At 49.8% G+C, this 25,423-nt stretch overlaps 2 protein-coding genes across 26 annotated transcripts in view; one reads left to right on the top strand and one right to left on the bottom strand.

The window, feature by feature from the left end:
* Window positions 1-17,921, top strand: part of EPB41 (erythrocyte membrane protein band 4.1) — a 197,835-nt gene extending 179,914 nt beyond the window's left edge. For 15 of the 23 annotated variants that reach the window (XM_077898847.1, XM_077898827.1, XM_077898826.1 and 12 more), the window contains 5 exons: window positions 3,299-3,427; window positions 11,968-12,069; window positions 13,224-13,304; window positions 16,198-16,302; window positions 16,957-17,921. In XM_077898847.1, the coding sequence (XP_077754973.1) occupies window positions 3,299-3,427; window positions 11,968-12,069; window positions 13,224-13,304; window positions 16,198-16,296 (411 nt within the window). In that variant the 3' untranslated portion in view covers window positions 16,297-16,302; window positions 16,957-17,921. Of the gene's footprint in view, window positions 1-1,662; window positions 1,766-3,298; window positions 3,434-11,967; window positions 12,070-13,223; window positions 13,305-16,197; window positions 16,303-16,956 lie in introns of those variants that run through there. The other 8 variants (XR_013380438.1, XR_013380437.1, XR_013380436.1 and 5 more) reach the window with 3 other exon arrangements.
* Window positions 17,922-19,370: 1,449 nt separating this feature from the next.
* On the bottom strand, window positions 19,371-24,353 carry TMEM200B (transmembrane protein 200B). Of its 3 annotated transcripts, XM_077898851.1 has the most exons (3): window positions 23,701-23,764; window positions 22,365-22,450; window positions 19,371-21,812 (listed from the first exon to the last, which is right to left on the bottom strand). In XM_077898851.1, exon 3 carries the CDS (start codon window positions 21,790-21,792, stop codon window positions 20,869-20,871), a length of 924 nt encoding a protein of 307 aa, XP_077754977.1. In that variant the 5' UTR covers window positions 21,793-21,812; window positions 22,365-22,450; window positions 23,701-23,764; the 3' UTR covers window positions 19,371-20,868. The 3 variants fall into 3 exon arrangements, with proteins under 3 accessions (XP_077754977.1, XP_077754978.1, XP_077754976.1); XM_077898852.1 differs by lacking the exons at window positions 22,365-22,450; window positions 23,701-23,764 and adding an exon at window positions 24,197-24,353; XM_077898850.1 differs by lacking the exon at window positions 22,365-22,450 and having other exon boundaries at window positions 23,701-23,772.
* Window positions 24,354-25,423: the final 1,070 nt, after the last annotated feature.

Below are 25,423 nucleotides of genomic sequence, written 5' to 3'. Positions count from 1 at the left end.
ATTACCAGCTAATCTATTTTTGGACAGCTCTAACAGCTTGTCTGACTCAAAAGAAATGGTGAGAAAAGTGCCCTAGAAAGTAATAGTGTGTAAATAATAACAACTAATTTATTCTAGTAAGTAAGGCCCTGGCATATTATAGGTGCTCAGAATGTTGGTTGAATTAAGTGACTCTATATGGTACTTGAGAATTTACAAAGTGCTTTCACATGTATTATTATATTTGATCTTCAGAACCCCATGAGTCAAACCAGGTATTATTCTCATTTTAAATATGAGGAAATTCATATACCCTTAGCAAGAATATTTTATGTACCTCTGATTCGTCTGCATACAGAAACAGTTTCTGTTGTCCTCTCAATTGCATTTTTCATGCAGTATGTAATATTCATATTCAGTCCTGCCTGGTCTGAATTCAGCTTGTACCACTCTGAGATGCTCTTGAGTTGACAGCTTCAAGATGGCTTAGAAGTAAAGTTGGCCTGAAGTTCTTGAGTGCAGTGCGTCTTTTCTCACCTTAATAGGTCACTGGTTTATATTTATCACCATGTAGGTTGGTTTACAAGTTAAAGAGAAGCAGTGATTTTTAAAAAAAATAGAATGCATAGAATGTGATTTGAGTACTAACGTGTGTGAGCTGATCCAGGCATGTGTCACTGGTTCCAGGAATCCCTTTTTAAAAGAGCCCTTTCCTAGGTGCTATGTACTATGGGAAGTTGATATTTACCAAAATTCCAGGCCTACATGGCTTTCTGGTGAGCACAGGTACATGGTTACTTTTCCTGACATTTGGCTTCAGTCAGACTGTGAGTTTTTCATATGGCTCATATTCTTTTTTTACTCACATGAATTCCTTCTCTTCTACCTATAGTATCTCCCCCTTTAAACTTTAAGATTACATACATCCATGGTGATGTTATCTTGTCATCCACAATCTCTTGGAAGTCCTGTTTTTCCTATGGTGTGAGGCACTTGGCCTAGGACGGAACTGTTTCTAGGACTTACTTCTTAGGGGTCAGACATAGGTCATTCATCTATGAAGAAATCTATCTCAGCTGCTGGGTCACTTTTATTATATACCTCAGTACTTTTGATATTTAATTGCATGACAATGACTGGATTAAGTCTTTTCTGGAAGTATTCAGTATTTTAATCCCTACCATCCAAAGTCAAGATTTAAGTTCTCCATTAGAGGCTAGTGTGATGATATTTATGGCTTGGAGATATGAAACGTTTTTCATCCTGATCAGGCTCCCAGTGAATATGTTTTGATTGGCTGATAAATTGCATTGTTCCCTGTGCATAGTAATGAGTTAGGTATTTAGGAATGGCAAAGTAACTCTTTTAAGTATGAAGAATATGTGTTATCCAGGGAAGATCATAGTAACACAAAGTGCTTGGTATTGTGTGAGGCTTATCAAAATTATTTCTCAAGTTAACAGGGTTATAGAAATATGACCAAAATGAGGTTGGAACTGCTTAAGCACTAATATAGTGAACAGCAGTTCTTCCTTTCAACTACCTTAGGAGCTAAGTTTCTTGGTTTATATTAGTACTAATATTTTTGAGACCTCTTAAAAATCATTGTTGATTCTCAGAGTTTACTATACTCCCCACTTATTCCTAATCTTCTTGCTTTTGTATGTGTTCATTCATTTGTAGAATATGAATGGCATTCTCACAGAGGAGGTGGCTGCCGTGACAAAGGGGCCATCTACCAACCCTGACTCTGAATGGGATGGTCCCAAGCATTCAGTAATCTCTAGTAAGAGCCAAATAACCACCCTGTCGGAGTCTCCACAAAGCTTTGAGTTTGGCTCCCTCTCCATAAGCAGCAAGGAGACAGAAGAGAAGGAGCAGGGGGCAGCTGGCTATCTTGATATTAAGGAAATGCCAAGAGGCTCAAGTGGGGAATGTATAGGAGTGGAGGAACAGGCCAGTGCCTTAAAGTTCTCAGTATCACCAGCTTCCTCTCAGCGACAACTTGGTGAAAAAAAGGCAGAGAGTAGTGAAGAACATGTTACACCAGGAGAGCCACTTGGAAAGCAAAATGGATCATTTCTTGACTCTCATGTGGGTAACCAGTTCCCCACCCTCATTCGAAGTTTCCAGGTAGTAACCGATTCAATGATGCAGGTCTAATGATTCACTTTGGGAGAGGGCCAGAATCCGCTCTGTGGAGGAGGTGGTGGTGGTGGTGAAGGCAGTGGCCTCTCTGCTTTTTTCAGAATCAAAAGTCGAAGCCCTTGATTACTACAAATAAATTTATTCAGAGGAATTAACTCCATGGCTAGAAATGTTTTCTCCCCTGATGACTTAAAACTCTTGAGGGTAAATTCCAGCTATTTATCTCTATGAAGCTGGTTTAAGTGGGTTTCTCTTTTCCTTGCTCAAGTATGAGCTATATAAAGAAGCGAGTTTCTGAGACTCTTGTGATGAACAGCCATTAGTGTTCTGAGGCCATGCCAAAAAAATTCAAATACTCTTCATTAAAAGAGGGACTGATTGAAAACTGATTTCTTTTTTGAGATTTCAGACCCCAAATAATTATTTATGTATTGCCGCCACATAGTACAGCCCACCACTCCCACTGACCCCACTCATAAGGGCGTCCATGCTCACAGGCACTAATCTATGCTAAGGTGGATGGCCACTTTATCACAATCAAATGGTAGTATTAGGGTGATCTGTAGTCTTTGGCAAGGTGAACTGATGGACAAGAAGTCTTTGATACTCCACTAATGTTCATTCTTCTGAAATTCTGAGATTAATCAGCAGGTGGTGGTAGAAATGATGATTTTCTTTCCAGTTTTCCAAATATTGTTCCTTCTCAATAAATTCAAAGTGAATGTCTGACATTGATTTGAAAGAAGTTAATAAATTCCAGGATAAAGCAATCCAATGCTATTGCTGTTTCATGTACTACCATTTGTAGTTAGTGGAGGAAATGTGACTAATTTTCTTAATTATAATGGCACAGTCACAAGGACAAACAAAAGTGACTGTTATTTGGCAAACAATTTTATATTCAAATACTGAAGGTCAGTCTAAAGTGTTTTGTATATTACAGCTTTCCATTAAGCATATGAAAATGATTACAGTAATGCTGTTTTTTAATATCCCTCATGATTTGACACTTTGTCAAGGCTACTTTGGAATAGTGTCCAAGTCTTGGGCAGAGGTTGAGCTAGCTCTTTGCTTGACTAGAGCTATCACTTTGATCAGATCAATGTCAGAAGATTAGTTCTCCACAGCCTTCAGGAGACTCTGGTAACTTTGTTTCTTTACTGCTTCACAGCCTCCCCTGGTGAAGACTCAAACCGTCACCATCTCAGATACTGCCAACTCGGTGAAGAGTGAAATCCCAACCAAAGATGTCCCTATTGTTCACACTGAAACCAAGACCATCACTTATGAGGCTGCCCAGGTGGGACATGATATGATGTTTCAGAAGCAAAGACTGGAGTAAACACAATAAAGAACCTTCTTTCTCAATCATTTGCTACAGATAATGCCAGGCTTTTCTGGGTTAATTCCTTTTAGAAGAGATTACTGATCTTAGATATCATATACCCTAAGGATGATCTAAGGATGTCCCAAAGTACTTCATTAAAAGAAAAGTTGTCTTGCATCTGATTTCTTATATCCACCCAATTCAGTTAGGGAAGGCAGTCTAGTGTAATGGTCAGCACATGGGCTTTGGGTCACACAAACCTGAGTTCAGGTTCTGGCTCCTCCACTTAGTCCAATTACTACAAGTAACTGAACGTCTCTGAGCTTTGATTGCCTGCCACCCCCCTCCACTCCCCACCCATGATGTTATTATCTGCCTCATGATTTTATTTTTTATTTCTTAAAAGATTTTATTAGAGAGCATGAGCTGGGGGAGGGGCAGAGGGAGAGGGAGAAGCAGACTTCCCGCTGAGCAGAGAGCCTGACACCAGGCTCCATCCTAGGACCCTAGGGTCATGACCTGAGCCTGAGCTGAAGGCAGACACTTTGACTGACTGAGCCACCCAGGCACCCATGCCTCATTATTTTATTTTGAAGATTATGTAAGATATGACACTGTATGGACTTGAATTAAGCATCATGTGTGAAAGTATAAATAAATAAATAACAGCTGCAATATAATTTATGGGGCACCTGGAGGACTCTGTCAGAGGAACATGCAACTCTTGATCTTGGGATTGTGAGATCAAGCCCCACATTGGGTGTAGAGATTACTTAAAAATCAAATCTTTAAAATATTATTATTATTATTTGTTACAATTAAATTTAAAATCACACAAGAGGGGCGCCTGAGTGGGTTAGTTGGTTAAGCATCTGCCTTCAGCTCAGGTCATGATCACAAGGCCCTGGGATCAAGTCCTGCATCCGGCTCTTTGCTCAGCAGGGAGTCTGCTTCTCCCTCTGCCCCTCCCTCCTGCTCGTGCTCTCTCTCTCAAATAAGTAAATAAAATCTTAAAAAAAAAAAAAATCACACAAGGGGCACCTGGCTGGCTCAGTTGGTTAAGTATCTGCCTTCGGCTTGGGTCATGATCTCAGGGTCCTGGGATTAAGCCCCCATATTGGCTCCCTGCTGCTCAGCAGAGAATATGCTTCTCCCTTTGCCCCTCCCCCTGCTTATGTACACGCTCTCTCTCTGTCTCAAAATATATAAATAGATCTTTTAAAAAAATAAAAAAAACTCACACAAGAATTTAAGTATTTAAATTTTTGTTTAAATAAAAATTTTGTTTACTTTTAGTAAAATTTCTCCATTGTTGGTAATTTGGATGAGCTGAGTTGCTTTATGTTGAATTTTTTTTCCTTTTTTTATTCACAGAAGCCAAAAGGTAGAAAAAGTTTTCCTTCTATTAACTGATAAACAAATATAAACAGATATTTGTTGAGCATTTATGTATTAGGCCAAAGCAATGTACAAAGTAGACAGAGGCCCTAGTCACTGGAACTTACGTTATAGTTAGGAGAAACAGATAAAACATATAAACAAGTTACAAATTTCAGACATGATAAGTGCTATAAAGAAATTAAATAGGATAAAGAGTTAGAGAATATGAGATTATATGAAAGGTTGTTCCTCTGAGGCTGGCATAGTCAGGAAAATCCTCTGAGGAGGCCACATTTTGGCTGAAGCCTGCATGACAGGAACAAGGTGGCCATGTGAAGCTCTGACTGAGTGATTTCACCTAAATCTTTGCAGCTAATCCTCACACCATGAACTGGAGGAGATATCCCTTTCAGGAAACAGTGTCACTTGCCAATTAAAAGCACGTGCTTTGCAATTAGACAGATGGAAATTGTATCCTAGCTCAACTACATGCTAGTTGGATAACTTTAAACAAATCGCTAATCTCTCCCTCTCTCTGTTTCTTTGGCTGTCAGATGGGGCTAGTCTCACCTTCCATTGCAAGATTTGGAGGAGGATTAAATGAAACGATGTCTGTACAGTGTTTGGTGTGTTCGTGGATGCTCAGTCACTGTTAGTATGCATCCGTCTTGCTTGTGTCTATAGTGTGGAATTGGGTAAATAATGAGAGATTGTTTAAAGTGTTTTAGCAGAGGTGATAAAGCAGCATCATTGAAGCAGTGATTTTTGGAAGATGATTACTAAGGCTGTGTGCTAAATATTTTAAAGTAGGGGGATGCCTGGAGACAGGGATATGACTAGAGCAGGTCTGGAGAGATGCTTATAAAGAACTGAAGTGTAGCTGGAGGAAATGAGAAGAAAGAGCTGTGTCAAGAGAGCCAGAAATGAATGAATAGGACTTGACAGTACAGGGGGTTGAAGGAAGGAAGGAATAGGAAATTACTTTAAGATTGTGCACATCATTAACCAGAGGATGTAAGAATTACTTTCATAAGGTAGAAAACTCTTTAAATTGTGACTGCCATGGAAACAACCTAACTAGCCATCAGTAGGGAACAGGTTAAAGAAATTATAGTATATCCAATTAATATAATTCTGTGCAGCTATTTATTTATTTTTTTTTAATTTTTATTTATTTATGATAGTCACACACACACAGAGAGAGAGAGGCAGAGACATAGGCAGAAGGAGAAGCAGGCTCCATGCACTGGGAGCCCGACGTGGGATTCGATCCCGGGTCTCCAGGATCGCGCCCTGGGCCAAAGGCAGGCGCCAAACCGCTGCGCCACCCAGGGATCCCTCTGTGCAGCTATTTAAAAACACTTCTGAGGCAGCCTGGGTGGCTCAGCAGTTGAGCGCTGTCTTCGGCCCATGGCGTGATCCTGGAGACCCGGGATTGAGTCCCACATTGGCTCCCTGCATGGAGCCTGCTTCTCCCTCTGCCTGTGTCTCTGCCTCTCTCTGTGTGTCTCCCATGAATAAATAATCTTTAAAAAATAAATAAATAGGGCAGCCTGGGTGGCTCAGTGGTTTAGCACTGCCTTCAGCCCAGAGCATGATCCTGGAGACCCAGGATCGAGTCCCACATTGGGCTCCCTGCATGGAACCTGCTTCTGCCTCTGCCTGTGTCTCTGCCTCTGTGTGTGTGTGTGTGTGTCTCATGAATAAATAAATAAAATATTTTTAAAATAAATAAAAACACTTCTGATAGGAATAACCTATGTGATAAATTAATAGATAAAAAAAGCATGGTGGGTGGCACCTGCGTGGCACAGTAGGTTAAGCATCCAACTGTTGGTTCCAGCTCAGGTTGTGATCTCAGGGTGTGAAATTGAGCCCCGTGTCAGGCTCTGTACTCAGTGGGGAGTCTGCTTGAGATTTTTTCCCTCTCCCTCTACCCCTTCCCCACCTACCCTCTTTAAAATAATAAATCTTTAAAAAAAATCCATGGTGGAATATGGTATAAATCATATGCTGTTTATAGGAGGGAAAGAAGAGGGTTTTATATGAATATATTATCCCTGAATGGGTACTCAAAAAATCCCAAAACAAAACAAAAAGCAGGGGTGGCCTCTAATGAAGGGGACTGGGACTACAGGACTGTGGTTAGGAGTGGGAGACTGACATTTCACCGTATTCCGTTTTGAAGCGAATTTTGTAGCATACGCATGAAAATTGTTAGGTCCAGCCTGCCCACAAAAGCCCACATGGTTTGAGTGTAGTCCCTATAAGAACAGGAAAAGGAGGCAGCTATTTTAAAATATACTCATGTGTAAGAGAAGTGTAGAGCCAGCATGATGTGCTAGATAAAGCATGTGGGCTTTGGAGTTAGACTTGGATCTTAATTCCAACACTTGCTAGTTTTGTGACCCTTGGCAAATTACTTATACTTTTCAAGCCTTAGCTTTCTCTTCTAAAAAATGCCTTTATAAGTTTATTCAGATCAAGGTAATGATAGCTATATTATATTGTTACATTTCTATCTTTATTTAATTTTAACCAGGCTTAAGATAGTCATTCAAAATACAAATACTTATTCATGCTAAACAGTGGAGTATAGTGGGGAAAGTACTGACTTTGGAATCAAATTTCTTAGGTTCACACCTGCTACATCACTTATGTATGTAGTCAAGTTACTCAATCACTGCGTGCCTCATTTTCCTCATTTGTAAAATGGGGCTAGTAATAGTTCCACCTCATAGGGTTATTGCAAGGAATAAATTAATGTGCATTTCAAATTAAGTTGTCACTACCATGGAAACAACCTAAATGGCCATCAATAGGAAACAGGTTAAATAAATTGTGGTACATCCAATTAAGGTAATTCTATATGGCTATTAAAAGCCTCTGAAGGAGGGGATCCCTGGGTGGCGCAGCGGTTTAGTGCCTGCCTTTGGCCCAGGGCACGATCCTGGAGACCCGGGATCGAATCCCACGTCGGGCTCCCAGTGCATGGAGCCTGCTTCTCCCTCTGCCTGTGTGTCTGCCTCTCTCTCTCTCTCTCTCTCTCTCTGTGTGACTATCATAAATAAACAAAAAGAATTAAAAGCCTCTGAAGGGAATGATGTACATGATAAACGGGCAAATGAAAAAGCATAGTGCAAAGAAAAAAAAAAGCATAGTGTAATATGGTGTAAATAATATGTAGAAAATGTGCCTGGCAAATAATAAACACCAGGTAATTATTTGCTATTGTTGTTATTTATGTACTATATTTTTGCTTTAGTTTTTATTATCTTGCCAAACAAGTTAGCCCAGGATTTAATTGGAGAAAAAAAAAAACTTTTAATTATTCTACAATTCCCACACTTTGGGGAACATGGTGAGAAGAGAGCCAGAACAGGATTTTACTGCTTATGTATATGTGCATGTGTGCATGCTTGAGGCAAAGCCTGTCTGTATACAGGGATGGGCACAGATTTTAAGTATTCAATTTGATTTTGACAAATGTATATACCTGTGTAATCAAGACACATTTGAGATATAGAACGTTTCCATTGCTCCTGAAACTTTCTTCATAGACTATTCTAGTTGCTCCTAGCCCCTCTAGGCAGCCACTGCTTTGATTTCTGTAACCATAGCTTAGTTTTGCCTCTTTTTGGACTCCATATAAAGAGAAGTGCACAGTAGTACACTTTTGTGTCTGAACATGTTTTTTTAGGTTCATCAAAGTTGTAAAAATCTGTAGTTTCCTGTTTTTTATTGTTGAGTAGTATCCTATGAGTGTACCACAATTTGTTTATCCTTTCCTTTGTTGATGGACATTTAAGTTGATTCCAGTTTGGAGCATATGTGAATAAAGCTGCTGTGAACAGTCATGTGCAAGTCATTGTGTAGACATATGTTTTCACTTATCTTGGGTAAACACCTAAGAGTGGAATTGCTGGATCATAGGATAAATGGATGTTTAACTTTATAAACAACTGTCAAAGCCACAGCACCATTTTGAGGAAACATTGGTTACAAGGTCAGTGAAAAGAGTCCACATGTGGGAAGAGTATAAGTCAGAAATCATAACAATGTCTCCTCCATCTTTCGCTTCTTCAGAGACAGAAAGCAGGGAATAAGGGAGTCGGTGGGAGGTAAGAAAATATGATAGTGTCACTGATTTATTAGAGTGGAGCTTTTTTTTTTTAAGATTTTATTTATTTATTTATTTATTTATTTATTTATTTATTTATTTATTTATTTATTTTTAAGATTTTATTTATTTATTCATGAGAGACACAAAGAGAGAGAGGCAGAGACACAGGCAGAGGGAGAAGCAGGCTCTATGCAGGGAGCCCAATGTGGGGCTCGATCCTGAGTCTCCAGGATCAGGCCCTGGGCTGAAGGCGGCGCTAAACAGCTGAGCCACTGGGGTTGCCCTTATTTATTTATTCATGAGAGACAGAGAGAGAAGCAGAGAGAGAAGCAGGCTCCATGTAGGAAGCCCAGTGTGGGACTTGAACACGGGAATCCGGGATCGTACCCCCAGCCAAAGGCAGGTGCTCAACCACTGAGCCACTCTGGCTTCCTGAGGTAGAGCTCTTCAAAAAGGTTTAGCCCTCCTGGCATGCAAATTTTTATTCTTATGATAATGTAGAAAGTAATTTTACTTCTACAATCTCTTTAGATCTTCACAACAATGCCATGGTAGGGCTGTATTAACAGTATTGCCTGTTACAAATGAGAAAACTAAAGCTCAGAGAAGTCAGGATGACTTGCCCAAGATCCCATTGCTAGTTATGTCTGAGCTGGGACCCAGACCTCAGTCTTCAGACAAGAAGTTTCTTGTCCTAAGTTCTAGTCCAAACACTGATTAGCCATAGAACCTTGACAAATTGTTTAACTTCTCTGGACCAACGGAACTGCGAAGATAATAATAGTACCCACTTGAGATATTAAGAGGTGGAATTGAGGTAACAGTTGCATCCTGTGCTTGGCACATAGTAGGAGTACATTAAACATTCATCAAGTTTGAATCTACGGTAGATAAGTGGGTCTGGGCTGAAGTGTTAGTGAACTAGCCAATAATCTAGCTCGCATGATGATGGCATGTATGTAAGATTTAGGTATTACAGTTATGTCCCCTCTCTTCATTTGGTCTAGATTCTTACCTGGAAGGGAACTCAGCCAGAGACTCTTCTTCCTAATTCTCTTCTCCTCCTCCTATCTTCCACCCCCCATATCAATGTTTTGCCTCAGTGAATGTGGTCCTGCTCAGAAACAGGTTGGAGGCCTCTGCTTATAATACAAATGACATATAAAGAGGGGGGGGAAAGGATAGTAATGTAACACCTTGTTTACATCAGAGTTCCTTTTTTTTTTTTTTAAGATTTTATTTATTTACCAATGAGAAACACAGAAAGAGAGGGAGAGGGAGAGATAACAGAGACACAGGCAGAGGGAGAAGTAGGCTCCATGCAGGGAGCCTAATGTGGGACTTGATCCCGGGACTCCAGGATCACGCCCTGGGCTGAAGGTGGCACTAAACTGCTGAGCCACCCAGGCTGCCCACTGCAGAGTTCTTTTTGAAAATAATTGCAATTCTCTAAATTTCCTCTGAGCCTGTGTATAATACCAGGACCAACTGGTCATTATTTTCAGGACAACATGGGCTCTGGGCAGCCCCTAGCACCCAGCCTACTCATCTTGTCTGTTTCCATCCCGGTCAGAGGACTGTTGGCAGCTCTGAGTCCTGCTACCAGCCCCAGGGGCACTGATAGCCATCTCTCTTCCTTTTCGCTAGTGTCATTTCTCAGTCTGATCATAATACATTTGTTTTGGTCATAATATGGTGAGCTTTAGAAAAACAAGAAGTAGCCGCAGCCCTCATTCTCTGTATGGATTAGTTGCATAGCCCAGCATTCTAAATACTTTTAAGCCCTTTCTAATAAGGATGGTCCATTTCAAAAATAGTTTTTTTTCTGTCAGAAATGTCATTGAGATTTCCTATAGGTTTCCTCCCATGGTGTCTTTTTTTTTTTTTTTTTTTAAGATTTTTTATATATAGGGATGCCTTGGTGACTCAGTTGAGCATCTGCCTTTGGCTCAGGGTGTGATCCTAGAATCCTGGGATCGAGCCCCACATCGGGCTCTCTGCAGGAAGCTTGCTTCTCCTCCCTCTGCTTATGTCTCTACCTCTCTCTCCGTGTGTCTCTTGTGAATAAATAAATAAGATCTTTAAAAAATAATAAAAACTTAATTTTAATTTAAAAAAAGATTTTTTATTCATTTATTTGAGAGAGAGCATGCACGTGCACACACAAGAGAGCACAAGCAGGGGGAGTGGTGGAGGGAGAGGGAGAAGTAGACACCCTGCTGAACAGGGAGTCCAACACAGGGGCTTGATCCCAGGACTAAGAGACCAAAGATAGACGCTTAACCAGCTGAGCCACCCAGATGTCCCTCTCCCATGGTATCATAACGGGACATTTCCTACATTGTTTGCTCCAGGCTCCCATCTCAGTCTTCCAAGAAGACAGCCTGACATTCTCTGGCTCCTTAAACCCTGGCAGGGACCTTTCCTGGTCCTTTCTGGAAAGTTCTGCCCCATGATTCAGGACCTACCCCTGGCTTAGCACACAAGACTTTATACTTTTCCTGCCTTGGGTGGTGTGTTAAAGAGCTTCAGGTTTGTAGAGAGGACAACTTCCACTTACAAGTTTTGAGTCCTTGAGCAAAAAAATCATCTACCTTCTCTGGACCTGACTTGTCTTACCTAGGAGTGCTAATCAGCCTCTGTCCTTAGTATTTATTTCACAGGACTTGTGTGGACATCCAAAAAGACAATGTTTTGGAAGCCATTTGTGAACTCTGGCACGTTGCATACACATGTGCAGTCACTGTCACTCTTACTGAGCCTGTGGCTGTAATCTTGCCTTTTTCTGATCCATTCCTTTCACTGACCCAGCACCGAGTAAACTGACCCATCTAACATTCTTAGAAGGAGCCTTGTCACCAGGGGATTGTTTTCTTTATGAAGTCATTACCGTAAGGGAATCAGGTTTTTGCTTGAGAACATACAGCTGAAGGACAAAGCTGCCTCCTGCCACATTTGCCCACAAAGCTTTCCTGAGAGACATAATGATGAGTTGTGTTTTTTTCTGCAGACCGACGACAGCAATGGGGACTTAGACCCAGGAGTATTGCTGACAGCTCAGACCATCACATCTGAGACCACAAGCAGTACAACCACAACTCAGATTACTAAGGTAACAGGCCAGTTAGAACTTCCTTCTGGAATCCAGTGGCATGCATGCTAAGCTTGCTGCCTCTCTGCAAGAAGGACCCTGGTCTGGAAGCAAGGGTTTCCAGGTCCGTCCCTTCTGAGCCCAATGATTCCAAGGGTCACAGGTGCAAAGGCCCTGCTGCTTCCCCAGCAGTAAAACCAAGGGGACCCTGAGGGCACCCTTGCCTCCCTAGTTAGTAGGCTCCTAAAGTCACCCATGGTTGTCTTTACACATCTGCCCATCTCTCTAGTCATCTGGCTGTGGAGGTAAGTTTAAAAAGTCTATTTAAGGACAGGTGTCATTGGCATTATTATGCAGCCATATTTTCCAAGTTAAAATTCAAAACTCAGGACCCAACAAAGAGTTTCTCTATCATGTCCAGCGCCCAGGCCATGAGAACTATAGTTTGCATGCTGAAATATTGGAATTATTAGAACATTTTTTTATGGGGGCAAGCAGGAAAAATTACCTAAAATTGAAACTACTCCCTGAAAATCAGAGACACAAGTCCATGTTTGCTGCAGCACTAAAGGAAAATATATTTTCTTGTCCATAAAAAATCTAGATTTCTAACGGAACTCTGTTATCAATGCACAGAGGACTGGAAGCTAGTTATTTAATGTGTCTAGACCTTGGTTTTCCTCATCTGTCAATTAGGGAAACCTACCCACCCTGAGAGGATTATTTGAGGATCCTTTGATACCAGTGATACAAAAATGCTTGAAAATAAAGAGCCTAATTTCAAGCTGCATGACATTTTTGTTCATAGTCTTCTGAGTTTTCCTCTTGAAAATAATCGAAACATACAGGAAAAGAGCAAAAAGAAACACCTGTCGGTTTTGTTTACTCACTGAATTTCTGTGATTTTTGAGAGGAAAAGGAAAAAAATAAGTAGAGACTTGTGACTTTCCATTTTGCTTATTAAAGATTTTAGCAATCCAAGGGAATAGAGGTGTGCTCATTTTAGCAGGTGCAGCTAAGAGTTTGAACAAGTGGATAAGAAAGCTAATCTAAAACGGTACCCAGCAGCAGATTAAAATTTGGAGTAGAGCTTTCAGAATAATCTTTTTACTGTTTCTCCCTCCCCTCCCCTTCTTTCCTTTCTTTCTCATGTAACGATCTTTCTTTGGTTTCAGACTGTAAAAGGTGGGATTTCAGAGACCCGGATTGAGAAGAGAATTGTGATCACAGGAGATGCCGATATTGACCATGATCAGGTGGGGATGCTGAAGGGATTCTGGGCATGGAAGAGGTCCCAGGGTGGGAAGATGGATGGAGACAGGAGTTAGCTTTCAGAATATGCCTCTGCCAGCTTCATCCCCAGGAACTCTCTGGGCTATTCTAGTGCTTAAATGAGAAGGGTGAAGGGAATCAGACCACAGAGGTCTGTGGGAGGGGGGCTGCAGGTCGGGGGAGCATGAAGTGTAATAGAACACAGGCCTTAGACTCAAAAGCTTGGGTTCAAATCCTAGGTCTCCCCATATTCTAGCTCTTAACTTCCTAGGCCTCAGTTTCCCCATCTTTAAGATGGACGTTATGGCACCTTCCCCTCAAGGCTGTTGTGAGAATCGTGGGATGTTGGACTGTGGGGTGAGGTACATGGTGGGCTCTGGGTGGGTGGAGCTGTTGCTATTCAGGGATATCCTGTACTGAACCTGTGCTGAGAGAGAGGAAGGTAGCAAGACAAAAGGAAGAGGTAATCCCTGCCCTCAGAGGGTGGAAGTGGCGGAGGAGATGAGGGAAAGCAGAGCCAGATGGACTTCGACTTCAAGTCTGTCCTAGATCTGTCACTAACTTACTGTGTGACCTTGGACAAACCACACTACCTCTGATTCCTTTTTGTCTCCTAAAAAGAGAGCAGGTTGATCTAGATAATTTCTAGGCCCTTCTGAGCACTAAAATTCTATGTTTCTGTATTAATTAGGTGCTAATTGTGTGCTGCAAGCAATTAGCAAATAATAAGGTCAGGATTAATGCTTCCCATTCTCTGCTGGGTGAGGTTAGAACAGTAAAGCTGCAGAGAAGAGGGGGAGGAAGGGACTGCATGCAAATGCTTCTGGAATCACTGACAGCAGTGTTAGAGCAGTAATTCCATGGCCTTTATGCTGATGTGCCTAAAAAAAAAAAAAAAAAAAAAAAAACGAAAAAGAAAACCTGAGCTGCACTGCTGGCAGTTCCCTTGGTAGCAGGGTTGAGACTCCCAGCTGAGAATGCCAGGCTCGGGGTCCCAGCAACAAGGCTGCAAAGCCCAAGTAGGAGGCCTTGCAAGCCTCTTGCCCCAGCTCAGGAGATCCTGCTGTGCTACCAGCTTCTGCACCCACCCATGTGGTCTGATTAATTGAGCCCCTGCCATGTGCTCAGTCAGTGCCAGACAGCAAGAGCAGTGGGACCGGAAGGTGTTTGGGTTTGGAGTGAGACAACCTTGGGTTGACTCTTGATTCTGCAACGTACTGGTTGTGTGCCCTTGAGCAAGTTATTTTACTTCTCTAAGCTGTAGTTTTACCACCTGTAAAATTAAGATAATCATAGATTTCTTTCTGGGTTGTTGTGATACACACACTTGATAGCTCAGATAGATGCTATGTCCCTCAGTTCTCCTGGGCACGAGGGATATGTGGTGAGGCTAAGACATGGTGTACTCTGGGCAGGCGGGGAGGCACTTAAAGCAAGAAGTAGTAGGTGCAGGCTTTCATGGAGAGATAGCTGTAGGCCAGGGTAAGCATAGAGGGGGCTTGGGCTGAGCTTTGACACATGAGCATGTGGGTTGGGCAAAAAGGATCAAGGAAAATGACCAGGGGCCTATAAAAGCATTCCAAAAATGGCTTTCATGGAGTCAACTGGGAACTTCCCTTCATCCCTTGTTCCTCCTAGAGATAGTTCTTTTCTTTTTTTTTTTTTTTTTTTAAGATTTTATTTATTTATTCACAAGAGACAGAGAGAGAGAGAGAAAGATATGCAGGCTCCATGCAGGGAGCACGACATGGGACTCGATCCTGGGTTTCCAGGATCACGCCCTGGGCTGAAGGCAGGCACTAAACCGCTGAGCCATCCAGGGATCCCCTCTTAGAGATAGTTCTTAAGAACCAGTGTCCACAGTCAGGTGGTCAGATCTAGCTAGAGTCCTCTTTGATGGAAGGCATGTCTCTTGAGAATCCCCACGTCATCATTCCCCAAAGCTCTTCCACCTTGGGTGCTGTGAGCTTGAGGCTCAGAGACTTGCTGTCCAGCGAGAGAGTAGGGCTGTCATTGCTCTGACTTTCCCTCTGCTTCATTCAGCTTTTCAAAAATGATCAAAACTCCTCCAGATGCCAAAACAGGGTCTCTCAAAACTCAAGGACAGTGTAGTAAAGAAGAAAGCCTTATAGATTTAAGTTAAAATCCCTGCTGCATCACTTACTAGCTGTGAAACATTAACCACTTTATTTACCCACTGAACCTCAGTTTCCTTGTCTACAAAATGGAAACAGTGAGAGGTGCCTGGCTGGTCAGTGAGTGGAGCCTGCAACTCTTGCTCTTGGAGTCATGAGTTTGAGCCCCATGTTGGGTGTAGAGCTTACTTTTTAAAAACAAGTGGAAACAATGTTACTGCTCTAATTCATTGAGTTCTGAAGATTAAGTATAATGATGATGATGATGATGGTGGTGGTGGTGGTGGTGGTGATGATGTGCTTAGGCCAGTGCATGGCATGTAATAAGCTGTCCCATCTTACTTCCCTCTTTGTTAGCCAGAGATCTTTTCTTTTTATAGCATGCTTCTTTATTTCTCTCTTCCCTTCTGAACTTCTCGGTTACCCTACACTGAACAGAGATTTTGCTTTGTCCTTCCGACTCACTTCTTGAGTGAATCCTCCCAGACCTGCCCAGCAGGTACAGCTGTCACCCCTGAAGTCCCTCTTGCCTTGCCTGTTTCTGTGCTTCCAGTCTAGGACCCTCCCTCTGCAGGATGGGGGTTATGGGGGAGAAGGCTGTCAGCAACTTGCCCCACCTCAATGCTCCTTGGTACTGCAGATGGAAAGATTCAGTTTGCCAGAGAAATGGTGTCCTGAGACCCCTACCTTCCTTCACCAGTCAGGCTTTCTGCCTGATGGGCATGGTTTCTGTCTCTCTCAGGTCCTCGTACAGGCCATCAAGGAGGCAAAGGAGCAGCACCCAGACATGTCAGTGACCAAGGTGGTCGTCCATCAGGAGACTGAAATCTCTGAGGAATGAGCTCAGGTATGAGCTGTTCTTGGTGGGGTGGATGGTATTCACTGTGCCCGCCTCAGAGAACTCTGAACAGGGACATTACCCAGAGGCATCCACACTGGTGAGGGAGACAGAAGTTACCAAGCATTTGGCTCCAACAAAAGCAACAAGGTCTCCTTATATCATCCTGCCCTTAGCAGTGTTGGCAGTGGTGGTCCAGAGGACGTCCCCAGGCATGGCTGGAAACCTCCCCACTTCCTGAATCTTCCTGTTCCCTGCCTGCTTCTTCACCTAGCCTTCCCTTCTCTCTGTGCTCTACCTGTCACGGGTATCTTTGAGTCTAACCATGGGAGTGCCAGAGGAGGAGAACAAAACCAAGACAAGCTGGGCCTGGCTGTCCATAAATGAGGGCTTGGGGATCAGGGGAGAGATGGCTGACGCTCGGAGCCCAGACCAGAGAATTGGAAACAGCATAGCTGCTTTTGGGGAGCCGGGGATCCAGATAAAATTATGCCTAAAAGTAGTCTACAAACGACTTCAAGAAGCCATAAATCACCAGGGAGGACTTGTCTCTGTAAAGCTGCTCCGACCCTGCTTGGCACTTGGGACCCACAGAGCTTGGCACTGGGACTGAGTGGCTGTCTTCCTTTGCAGGATTTAAAAAGTTTGCTTTCTTTCCTCTAGGAACTGTCCTACCCCAAATCCCTGCCTGTCTCCCATCCGAGAGAAAAACCAGCAAAATGATAAAGAAGCTTACCTGCAATAGTCAGACATCAGGCTTTCAAAATTACTCTAAACCACCAGAAAATTAATTTCATTTTCTATTTGGAGTTTATACCAAGAGAGTCTTCTAGACATTACTGATTCTTTTAATACCTTTTTCTATATTGTGATACCAGAAATTGTTCAACTTTTCACTCGATGGACTGTTTTTAAAGAGCTTTTTGGTTTGTTTGTTTTTTTATGGGGTGGTTTGTAACCCTTTCAACCTAGCTTCTCCCCATTTATTTCCAACCCAGATACTGACAGGTCTACAGAATTCTTGGGGAAATCCTCCAAAGACTCTGTCAGCTGTGTTGGGGGCCAAAGCCAGCTTAGTGGGGCTTCCTGCTCCTCCTCTAGTTTTATACCCTTTCGATATCAGCAGAAACTTCATTAACCAGCCCTTTCTCAGAGCCAATGATGGGACTTTACCATGTGAGGCAGGGCAGCTGTCCTGATCCACAGACCCCAGGAACACATCCCTGTCCTTTTGTTGAGGGTGATTTTGATGAGGCAGAGATCTCTGCTAAGAATATAGTATTGTTTTTCCTTCTTTCCTCCTATTCTTTCTTTTTTGGAGCTTCTTTAGATCAAAGACGTAAGAAGTTGTTTCAGATATATCTGATACTGTGAATGTTTAAACATATCTGTGGCCTTCGCCTTCCTGCCCTCCCTCCCCTTTTACCTCATCAGAAGCAGTGGCTCTGCTAAGTGCTCCCCCTACCTCCCATCTCAGGAGACCAAAATTCACAGAAAAATAGGCACTTTTGGCCAGAAGCTCTAATGGCACATTTTTAGTGGTGATTTGGGCAAGGAAAATTGATGAGGTTTAAAAAAAAAAAAAAAAGCTTTCTAGTTCTGGGAATGTTCTGGGAATGTGCACTTCACACAGGGGAGTGGTGGGGTTTACCTCAGACAGATCCTGCTAAGAAGTATTTCCAGGTGACCAACCCTGGGCCTTTCTCTTTAATCCTGGGATGATAGGAAGTGTGACTCAGAGAGGAGGTGGTGTTCCTTGACCTTTCTTCTCCTGCCTGGTACCTGCCTGCAGACACCCTTCTGGAGCGAGGGAACGGACCTTTATGGGCCATCCTTCCCACAAAACCCCACACGACCGGGGACACACACACCAGCCCTGCTCATTCCCACTCACCATCTGAGGCCTGTCAGGTTTCATGGGCTTGATTTTTGTGGTGGGTTGTGGGTTTATTTTACTTCTAATTTTTTTGTGGTTGTTCTTTGGTTGGTTTTAAAAATGTGCTGACTGATGGGCCCAATTCCACCGTTCCTGGTAGATCTGGGGGCATTTTTACTCAACAGTGCTTCTGTAATCTTCCAGCTGGCTTCCCACAAACATATCTGCCTGGAAGTTCTTAAGAGTCTTACAGTGGGACAGAAGTGAACTTCATGAGAGAGACAGCGGAGCACAGTCTCTGGGAGTTCAAGTGCAGTGAGCGAGGGAGAGAAGTCGGAAACCTCTGCTCCCCATGATGGGAGCCAGCTGCGTGTGGCCAAAGCCTCTACTGGCTGAGCCTCGCTTTAGACAAACTCAGTTGGTTCGAACAGACTTCGGATGTGTGCATTTTTCGTTTAGTACTTACGTGAGACTATTGCTAAGAGGCAGCTCTCTCTGGAGAGTGACAGGAAGACCTCGGGCAGAAGGACTGTCCTGTCTCAGTGTGTGGGCACAGGGTTTGAAATGATGGTGCTTGCTTGTTGGTGTCTACGCCTGGGCCCTGTGGCCCGGAGCGGTGGGGAGGTTAGGAACCCAGCTCCCATCAAACAGCACAGTACCGTGAGCTCGCTTCGCGGTGGCCAGCTGTCCTGCCGAGAGCTCCCAGCTCCCAAGGCTGACAGCTGGAGTGAAGAGGGTGCGGCTAAGGAAGAGGGCACAGCGTAGCATCAGAAACCTGGCCACACTGGTGCCACAGCTTTCACAGCGCAGGCCCGCTAACGGGGGCCTACACGTCCCCTCAGCTCTGTCACCAGCTCATAGAGCTTCTCTCTGCTTCCTTGACTGTAAATTGGACCAGAAGATCTCAAATGCCCTTCCAGCACTGAGAAGCCATGATTTGGACGAGCTAGGGAGAGGGTGTCCTTCCAAGCCTCTTTCCTATCCTCCTTCTCTGGTAACAGATCTGGGGGTTTGACAATTGTTTGGATTTTTTTCTTCCTGCAGTTGTGTGTGTGTGTTTGTGTGTGGGGGTGTGTGTGTGTGTGAAAAAAAACAGATTCTGTCCAGGTGGAAATGGTAAGGAGGGGAGGAGAGAGCTTCATTTCCAGGGTCAGAGACTTGGCAGCAGTTTTCCCGAAGTGACTCAGACACACCACAGTAACATCTTTCACTGCAATTTTATTTTTATTTCACTTGAGAAGTAAAGACTTCCTCCAAGCCACACGAGGTCCCTGCCACCCACCCACCCACCCACCCACATAGTGGGACCTAAATTTCTGAGCTTAGGGCCCAGAGAACCTGGCTGCAGGGACCTTTTGGGGGCCTCTTCACCCTCCTGCCCAGCCCCCCACCCTTGCATGTCCTGCAGGGCAGCCGAGGTGGAGGGGACAGGCGGAGGGGACGGCCGTCTGCCCTGGGAAAGGAACCAGAGCTCCCGCCTGACCGCCACCAAGGAATTCTCGTGGGAAATATCTGCCCAGGATCTCAGCCCCAGGCTGGTTGTTTTTACAAATCTCTCTCAAATGTATTATTTTGATGACAAAAATGAAGGAGCTTTGTAAATTTTTTTTAAAATTATGAATCATATCAAGTAGTTGTTTACATTTCTTGACAAATTAGGAATTATGCCAGCAGAATCAAATTGGCAAAATCCTTAGATTAAAAAGGCAATAATTAGGTCTGCTGTTTTGGCCTTTTGTAGTAAGAGACGTGGTGTAGTGTTTAGATACGTGTTTGGTCTTGCTTCTTGTATTGCATTTTTCAATAAACTTAAAAAAAAAAAAAAAGTCTGTGAGAATTGATCAACTTTGAAAGTTCTCTTCTCCTACCAGCAACCTGGGAAAAACGAAACATGGGGAAGGGAGACCCCTATTCAAGCCCTTTTCTAAAGTAAGCTACCCACATTGGCCAAAATGCAGCTTCAACGCTGTGTAAAAGGAGAACTGGCAAATGCTTCTTGCCAGCCGGGCGGGGGGCGGGGTGGAGATTTTGCAGCACAGGCTGTGACAAAGGAGAGAAGGGGGTTCCTCGGACCTGTTCAGGGAGGGGCCCGACCCTCAGTAGGAAGGCTTTGGCAGTAGTGTAGCCCTAGTGGGGTGGACCCTGCAGGGCTGAGGGGAGAGAAGGGCTGAGGTGGTGGGAGGTAAAGCCTCAGTCCCTGTCCCAGATGGCAGTGGAGGGTCTCAATTCAGCCCCGTTGCCCATCTTCCCCAACCCCACAACCGGTGCCACCGTGGAGGGAGCCCGGCCCAGCCTGTGACATCCCAGCCAACCTACCTTCCAAGTCTTAGGGGTCGTTGCCCACCACTTCGGGTTTGCTGAGACGCCAGCTGCATCTCCCAGCGACCCTGACCTGGACCTCCAGCCCCCTCAGGTACCTGTCCAAGGCTAAGGTCACTTTTGGAGGCTTAACGAGCTCCCGAGGCCGAGTCATGCTGGTCTCCAGGCTCCGCTTTAAAACACACTCTCTCCAGCTTTTTGAACCCTTGTGCAGTTGGCATTTCTCTGCCGACATGCAAGTCAGGAAGCCTTAGCAGCTGCTGCGGCCAGAGCATCCATCTCGTCTGGGACGTGGCTGATGCATCTACTGGGCATTGGGACTTCTGGTCCTGTTAGCACGGTCCATGCTGCAGCCTCCTAGCAGGCTGTCCCCCTGCTCTTCAAACCCGGGCTCCCAAGTCCCCTCCTCCTCCCAACTTGGCATAGCCCCCCAGACTGAGGCGGTCCAGCCGTGGCCAGCTCCGGTGAGCACAGTCCCGAGCTGCTGGGGCCCCAAGCAGGAGCTCCCCAAGGCCCAGATCCAGAGACTTGGAATGTTCGATGCAGGAACCAGAGGGCTGCACGGTGATAATCACATGGCCAGTCTGGGTGCGTGGACCCCAGGGTGGGGGCAGCCCCCGGCCCTTCAGCGGGTAACTGTTGAGCAGGGCAGGTAACCCCAAGCGAGGATTAGCAGGCTCTGAACGCAGGCTCCGCACTGACGGGACAGGTGACGTGCCCCGACGCGGGGACAGGTCCCAACTTTCCGGCTCCGTGCAGCCGATGGCTCGGGGAGTCCTGGGTCCGGGGCTGGGGAGCAGGGCGCAGTCCCAGCCGGGGCCGTCAGGGGGCCGGAGCGCCTGGGCCCGCAGCACCCCCTGGCGCAGCCGTCGCGTCTCCAGGTCGCGGTTCTCGTAGAGCAGCGTGTTGGCGCAGATGAAAACGAACAGGCCGACGCCCATGACCACGGGTCCAAGGAGCCGCAGCCGCTCGTGCGGGCCGTGGGCCCGGCCGGCGCCGCGACCCTCGCGTCGCAGCTCGCTCGGGGGGGGCGCGCTGGCATTGGCGGCGCGCGGCCCCGGGGCCCCGGCGCGGTGCGGCCAGTAGCCGGCCACGGCGATGCCCATGCCCACCAGCACCACGAGCGCCCCCAGCGCCGCGAACGCCCCCGACGGCGAGCGCAGCCGCAGCCGCGCCCGCACCCGCAGAGGCTCGGGCGGGGAGCGCGGGCGCCGGCGGCGGCCCAGGCGGCGGCCCAGGCGAGAGACGCGGCCCTCGGGGCTCCTCCGCACCTCCCCGCGGTCTCCGGGGCTCCCAGCCGTCATCTCGCCGTCGTCTGGGCGCTCTGCGGAGAGAGGGGAGGCGGGGGCTGAACCGACGGGCCTGGGGCCGCAGCGCCAGCTCGGGGGCCCGGCCCGGGGGGCGAGATCGGGCTGCCTCGCCCAGGCCGCTTGGAGATCCCTGGCGGCCACCCCCGGATTTTCCCGGGGCCGCGAGGCGGGGAGCCGCCCCCGCTCGGGTTTTCCGCAGCGCAGCTCGGAGCCAGGGACGCGCGGCTGAAGCCGGAGTTGGCCGGGCCCGCCGGCGGCGAGGAGGGAGGGGGCGCGGGCTGCTGCTACCTGGCGCGTCCTCGGCTGCGGGGCTGCGGGGCTGCGGGGCTGCGGGGCTGCGGGGCTGCGGGGCTCCGGCGCCGGCTCCCTCTTCGCCAGCCCCGCGGCCCGGGGCCTCGGGAGTGTGCGGGCCCCCGCGGCGGCGTCTCCAGGGTAAGTCCCGCCCGGGATCGCCCTCACCCCCGCACGTGGCTGCACCGTAGTAAGGGAGGGAGGGGGCGCTCGGCCCGCCCGGGCCGCCGGGGTCGCTCGCGGGCCCCACCTCCCCCCTACTGCGCGCTACATACCGCAGCGTGGGAAGGAGGGGGTGTCACCGACTCCAGCCTCTGCCTGCCCGCCCCCTCCTTTCAGACCTCCTCAGCCTGCACGGAAGCTGCAGCAGGAGAGACTTGAGCTAGACTCCGGGAAGACCGTTCTGACCAAGGCCAGCGGCCGACTTCGCCCAGGATTGCTTCCCGCTCCGCGCAGAAGAGGCCTCCCCTCCTCCAGCGGCCGGGTCGCGGCCCGGACGGGGCGCGGGGAGCGGGGGCGCTGCAGGTGCTGGGCGCGGGGCCCCGCCGGGAGAGCTTCCCCGCTCCCCGACTCTCCCGTCGGCCCGGGCAAGGCTGTTCCCGGGTTGCAGCGTTTCCAATTCGAGCTCCTCGGGATGAATCATCCCCCTTTCCCGCCGCCTGTCCTCCTTTCCGGCCTCCTCCACCCGAGGCCTCGGTGGCCCGCGTCCCGGACGGAGCAGCGCCGCCCCAGCACCTCGGGCCGCCCCATCTGGCCGCCCGGTTCGGCCCTTCCCGGCCTGTGGCCTGAGGACTGAAGGGCCGGGTGAGGAGCAGCTGCGCCGTGTGCCGTGTGGCCCCCACGAAGGGAGGGCGTGGGGGGAGCGGGGCCCCCGCCAGGCGCCCTGGGTCGCAGGGGAGGGGGGCCGGGACCTCGCTGTCCAGGGGCGCGTGCTCCCTGCCCCCCAGTCCGGGTTCTAAGCCGCTCCGCCGCTGGCACCCGTAGCGAGGCTCGGGGGAGGAGGCCTCGCCGCCCCGCTCAGTCCCCATCCGCACCCCCGAAGCCCGGCACGACACCCCATCCCTGCCGCCGAGCGGGGTGCGGAAGGCCCGGGGCCTAGCACGGAGCCGCAGTCGGCCGCGTCCAGAGCCTGATCTCGCAGCTGCAGGCGGCGGCCCAGAGCGGCCGGGGGGCCCGCCGGGGTCCCCCGAGGAGGGGGCGCCCCGGGACCCGACGCCGGGCCTCGGGACCCCCGCCGACGCCGTGCGCCTCCCCGCACAGCCCCGGGGCCCCCGGGAGGCGGCGACGGCCGTTCCCCGGTCGTCCCGGAGTGTGGAGCCGACTCCGGAGGGCTCCCCGCGGGGACAGGGGCGGGGCGTGCGGGGAGACCCCGACTGCGGCGGGCGCGGAGCCCTGGCCGGGGACCCCCGCCGACCGCCCCGGGGAGGCCCTGGTCTCGGGCCGGTAAGTTGCCGCGGGCCGCGTCCCTCGCGCTCGGGTCCCGCCTCCGCCCGCGTCCGCACTCCGCGGGGGGGGGACCGGGCTCCCGCCCCAGGGCCTTCCCGGACGGACGGGCCGAACGAAAAGTTGAGCAAAGTGGAGCGCGAGCCCCGGGGCCCTCGTCCTGCTCACCTGGCGCCGCCGCGCCCCGGCGGGTCCGGGTCCGAGTCCGCGCGCCGCGGCTCCCGGCTCTGCCGCCGGCTCCACCGCGGCCCGGCCCCGCCCCCGGCCCCGCCCCTCCCGGCCCCGCCCCCGGGCCCCGCCCCCGGCACCCCGCGGGCCCCGCCGCTGGAGGCCGCAGCCGCCCAGGTCGCAGGGCCGCAGGTAAGCGCGTGTGCGCGCCCGTGGCTCGGAGCGTCGCTCGCACAGGCCCGGGACGGCCGCGCCTTCCCACGTGGGGAAACTGAGCCCGGGAGCCGAGAGCCCTGCCCGGCTCCGCAGCGAGCGCGCGGCCCCAGGACTTCCGAAGCCCGCGCGCCCGCCCGCGCCCCCCATGCCAGCGCCCCCCATGCCAGCGCCGGGAGCGGGCTCGCGGGGGCGCCGTCCGGGGAGCTCCCCGGAGGAGGCGGCCCGGTTCCCGCCCCGCCCCCCGCCAGCCTGCCCCCTCCGTGGACCTCACCGCCTTCACCTGGAAAATGGGCTTAGTGGGGTCCGCCCCGCAAGACGCGGAGAGGCGAGAATCAGCGTTGCGGGCGGGCACGCGACACGGGGGCAGCCCCCGGGGACCCCGCGAGCGCCCAGTGACAGGAGCCCGGGGCGGGGGCGGGCCGCTGAGCGCGTCCACCGGAGAGTCACGGGCAACCCCCCGGGAAGACGCGCCCCGTCCGGAGCGGGGAGGCGCCGCGGCCCCCAATCGCGAGGCTCCGGGGCGCCCCCGCCGCGGGCTGTCGGGGCCGCCCAGCTCCCGAGCCCCGCCCGCCCCCGCGGCAGGAATGCGGAGCGGAGCGAGGGGGTCGGCCGGCGGCCCAGTTTCCATGATGCGGGGGGCGGGCTCGGGAGGAGGAGGGGCGGCCGGGCGGCCCGCCAGGCTCCGAGCCCGCCCCCGCCCCCGCCCCCGCCCCCGCCCCGCAGCCCGGCCGGGCCCCTCGGGAGGAATTTCCGGCCTGGGATTGATTAGGAGGCGCCCCTCCCCCGGCCGCAGAGACCCCCCGGGGCGCGGGGGGGGCGGGGCGGTAACGAGACCCGGCTGCGCCCTGGCGCGAGGGGGGCGCGAGGGGGGCGCGAGGAAGTCTCGGGCCCGGGCCGCCCCGCGGAGGCCACCGCGCGCAGCGAGGCTCGAACCCTGCTCGGCGGGAGCCTGGGGTGGCCTCGGCGCCCAGCCCGCGGGGACACACCCCGGGAGCGACCCGGCGGGGCGCGGGGCGCGGGGGCCCAGCCGGGTTCGGAGGTCGGAGGGTCGGGGACCTGCCACCGCGTGGGACCGAGGGCTCCGCGACCGGACCCCCGAAGAGCCCCCCCCGCCGTCCCGCACACGGACCCCCTCGGCCCGCGCCGCGCTCCCGAGCCTGGCTGGACGCCCCCGCCCCAGCGCTGTCCGCGTTCCTGTCGCCCCTGGCTGCTTTTCCTGGGGACACCAGCTCGAGGCAAAGCTCCTTGTGGTTGCTGCCCCACCTGCCCTGGCATTTGCCACTGGCTCGTCCAGCCCGCCCCTCCTGACCTTTCTTCCTCGGGGCCTCCAGCCTGGGCCCAGCCTCACTTTCAGCAACCAGACACCTCCCAGAATTGTCCCTGTTTGCAGTGATCCTGACCCATTCCTACCCCTCCTCTTGTCCCCTCTGTAAAGGGCCCCACTGCCCACCAGAGGATCATCTCCACCAGGGGTCACCTTGGTCTCACCCCCGCCCCAAACCTTCAA

This window comes from Canis aureus, chromosome 5, assembly GCF_053574225.1.
Source record: "Canis aureus isolate CA01 chromosome 5, VMU_Caureus_v.1.0, whole genome shotgun sequence".
Classification (NCBI taxonomy): Eukaryota; Metazoa; Chordata; class Mammalia; order Carnivora; family Canidae; genus Canis; species Canis aureus.
This window is presented reverse-complemented; position numbering and strand designations above follow the sequence as displayed.

What these genes read in the sequence shown, in the direction of transcription:
- TMEM200B (XM_077898852.1), bottom strand. Translation starts at nt 21,792, where the DNA reads ATGACGGCTGGGAGCCCCGGAGACCGCGGGGAGGTGCGGAGGAGCCCC.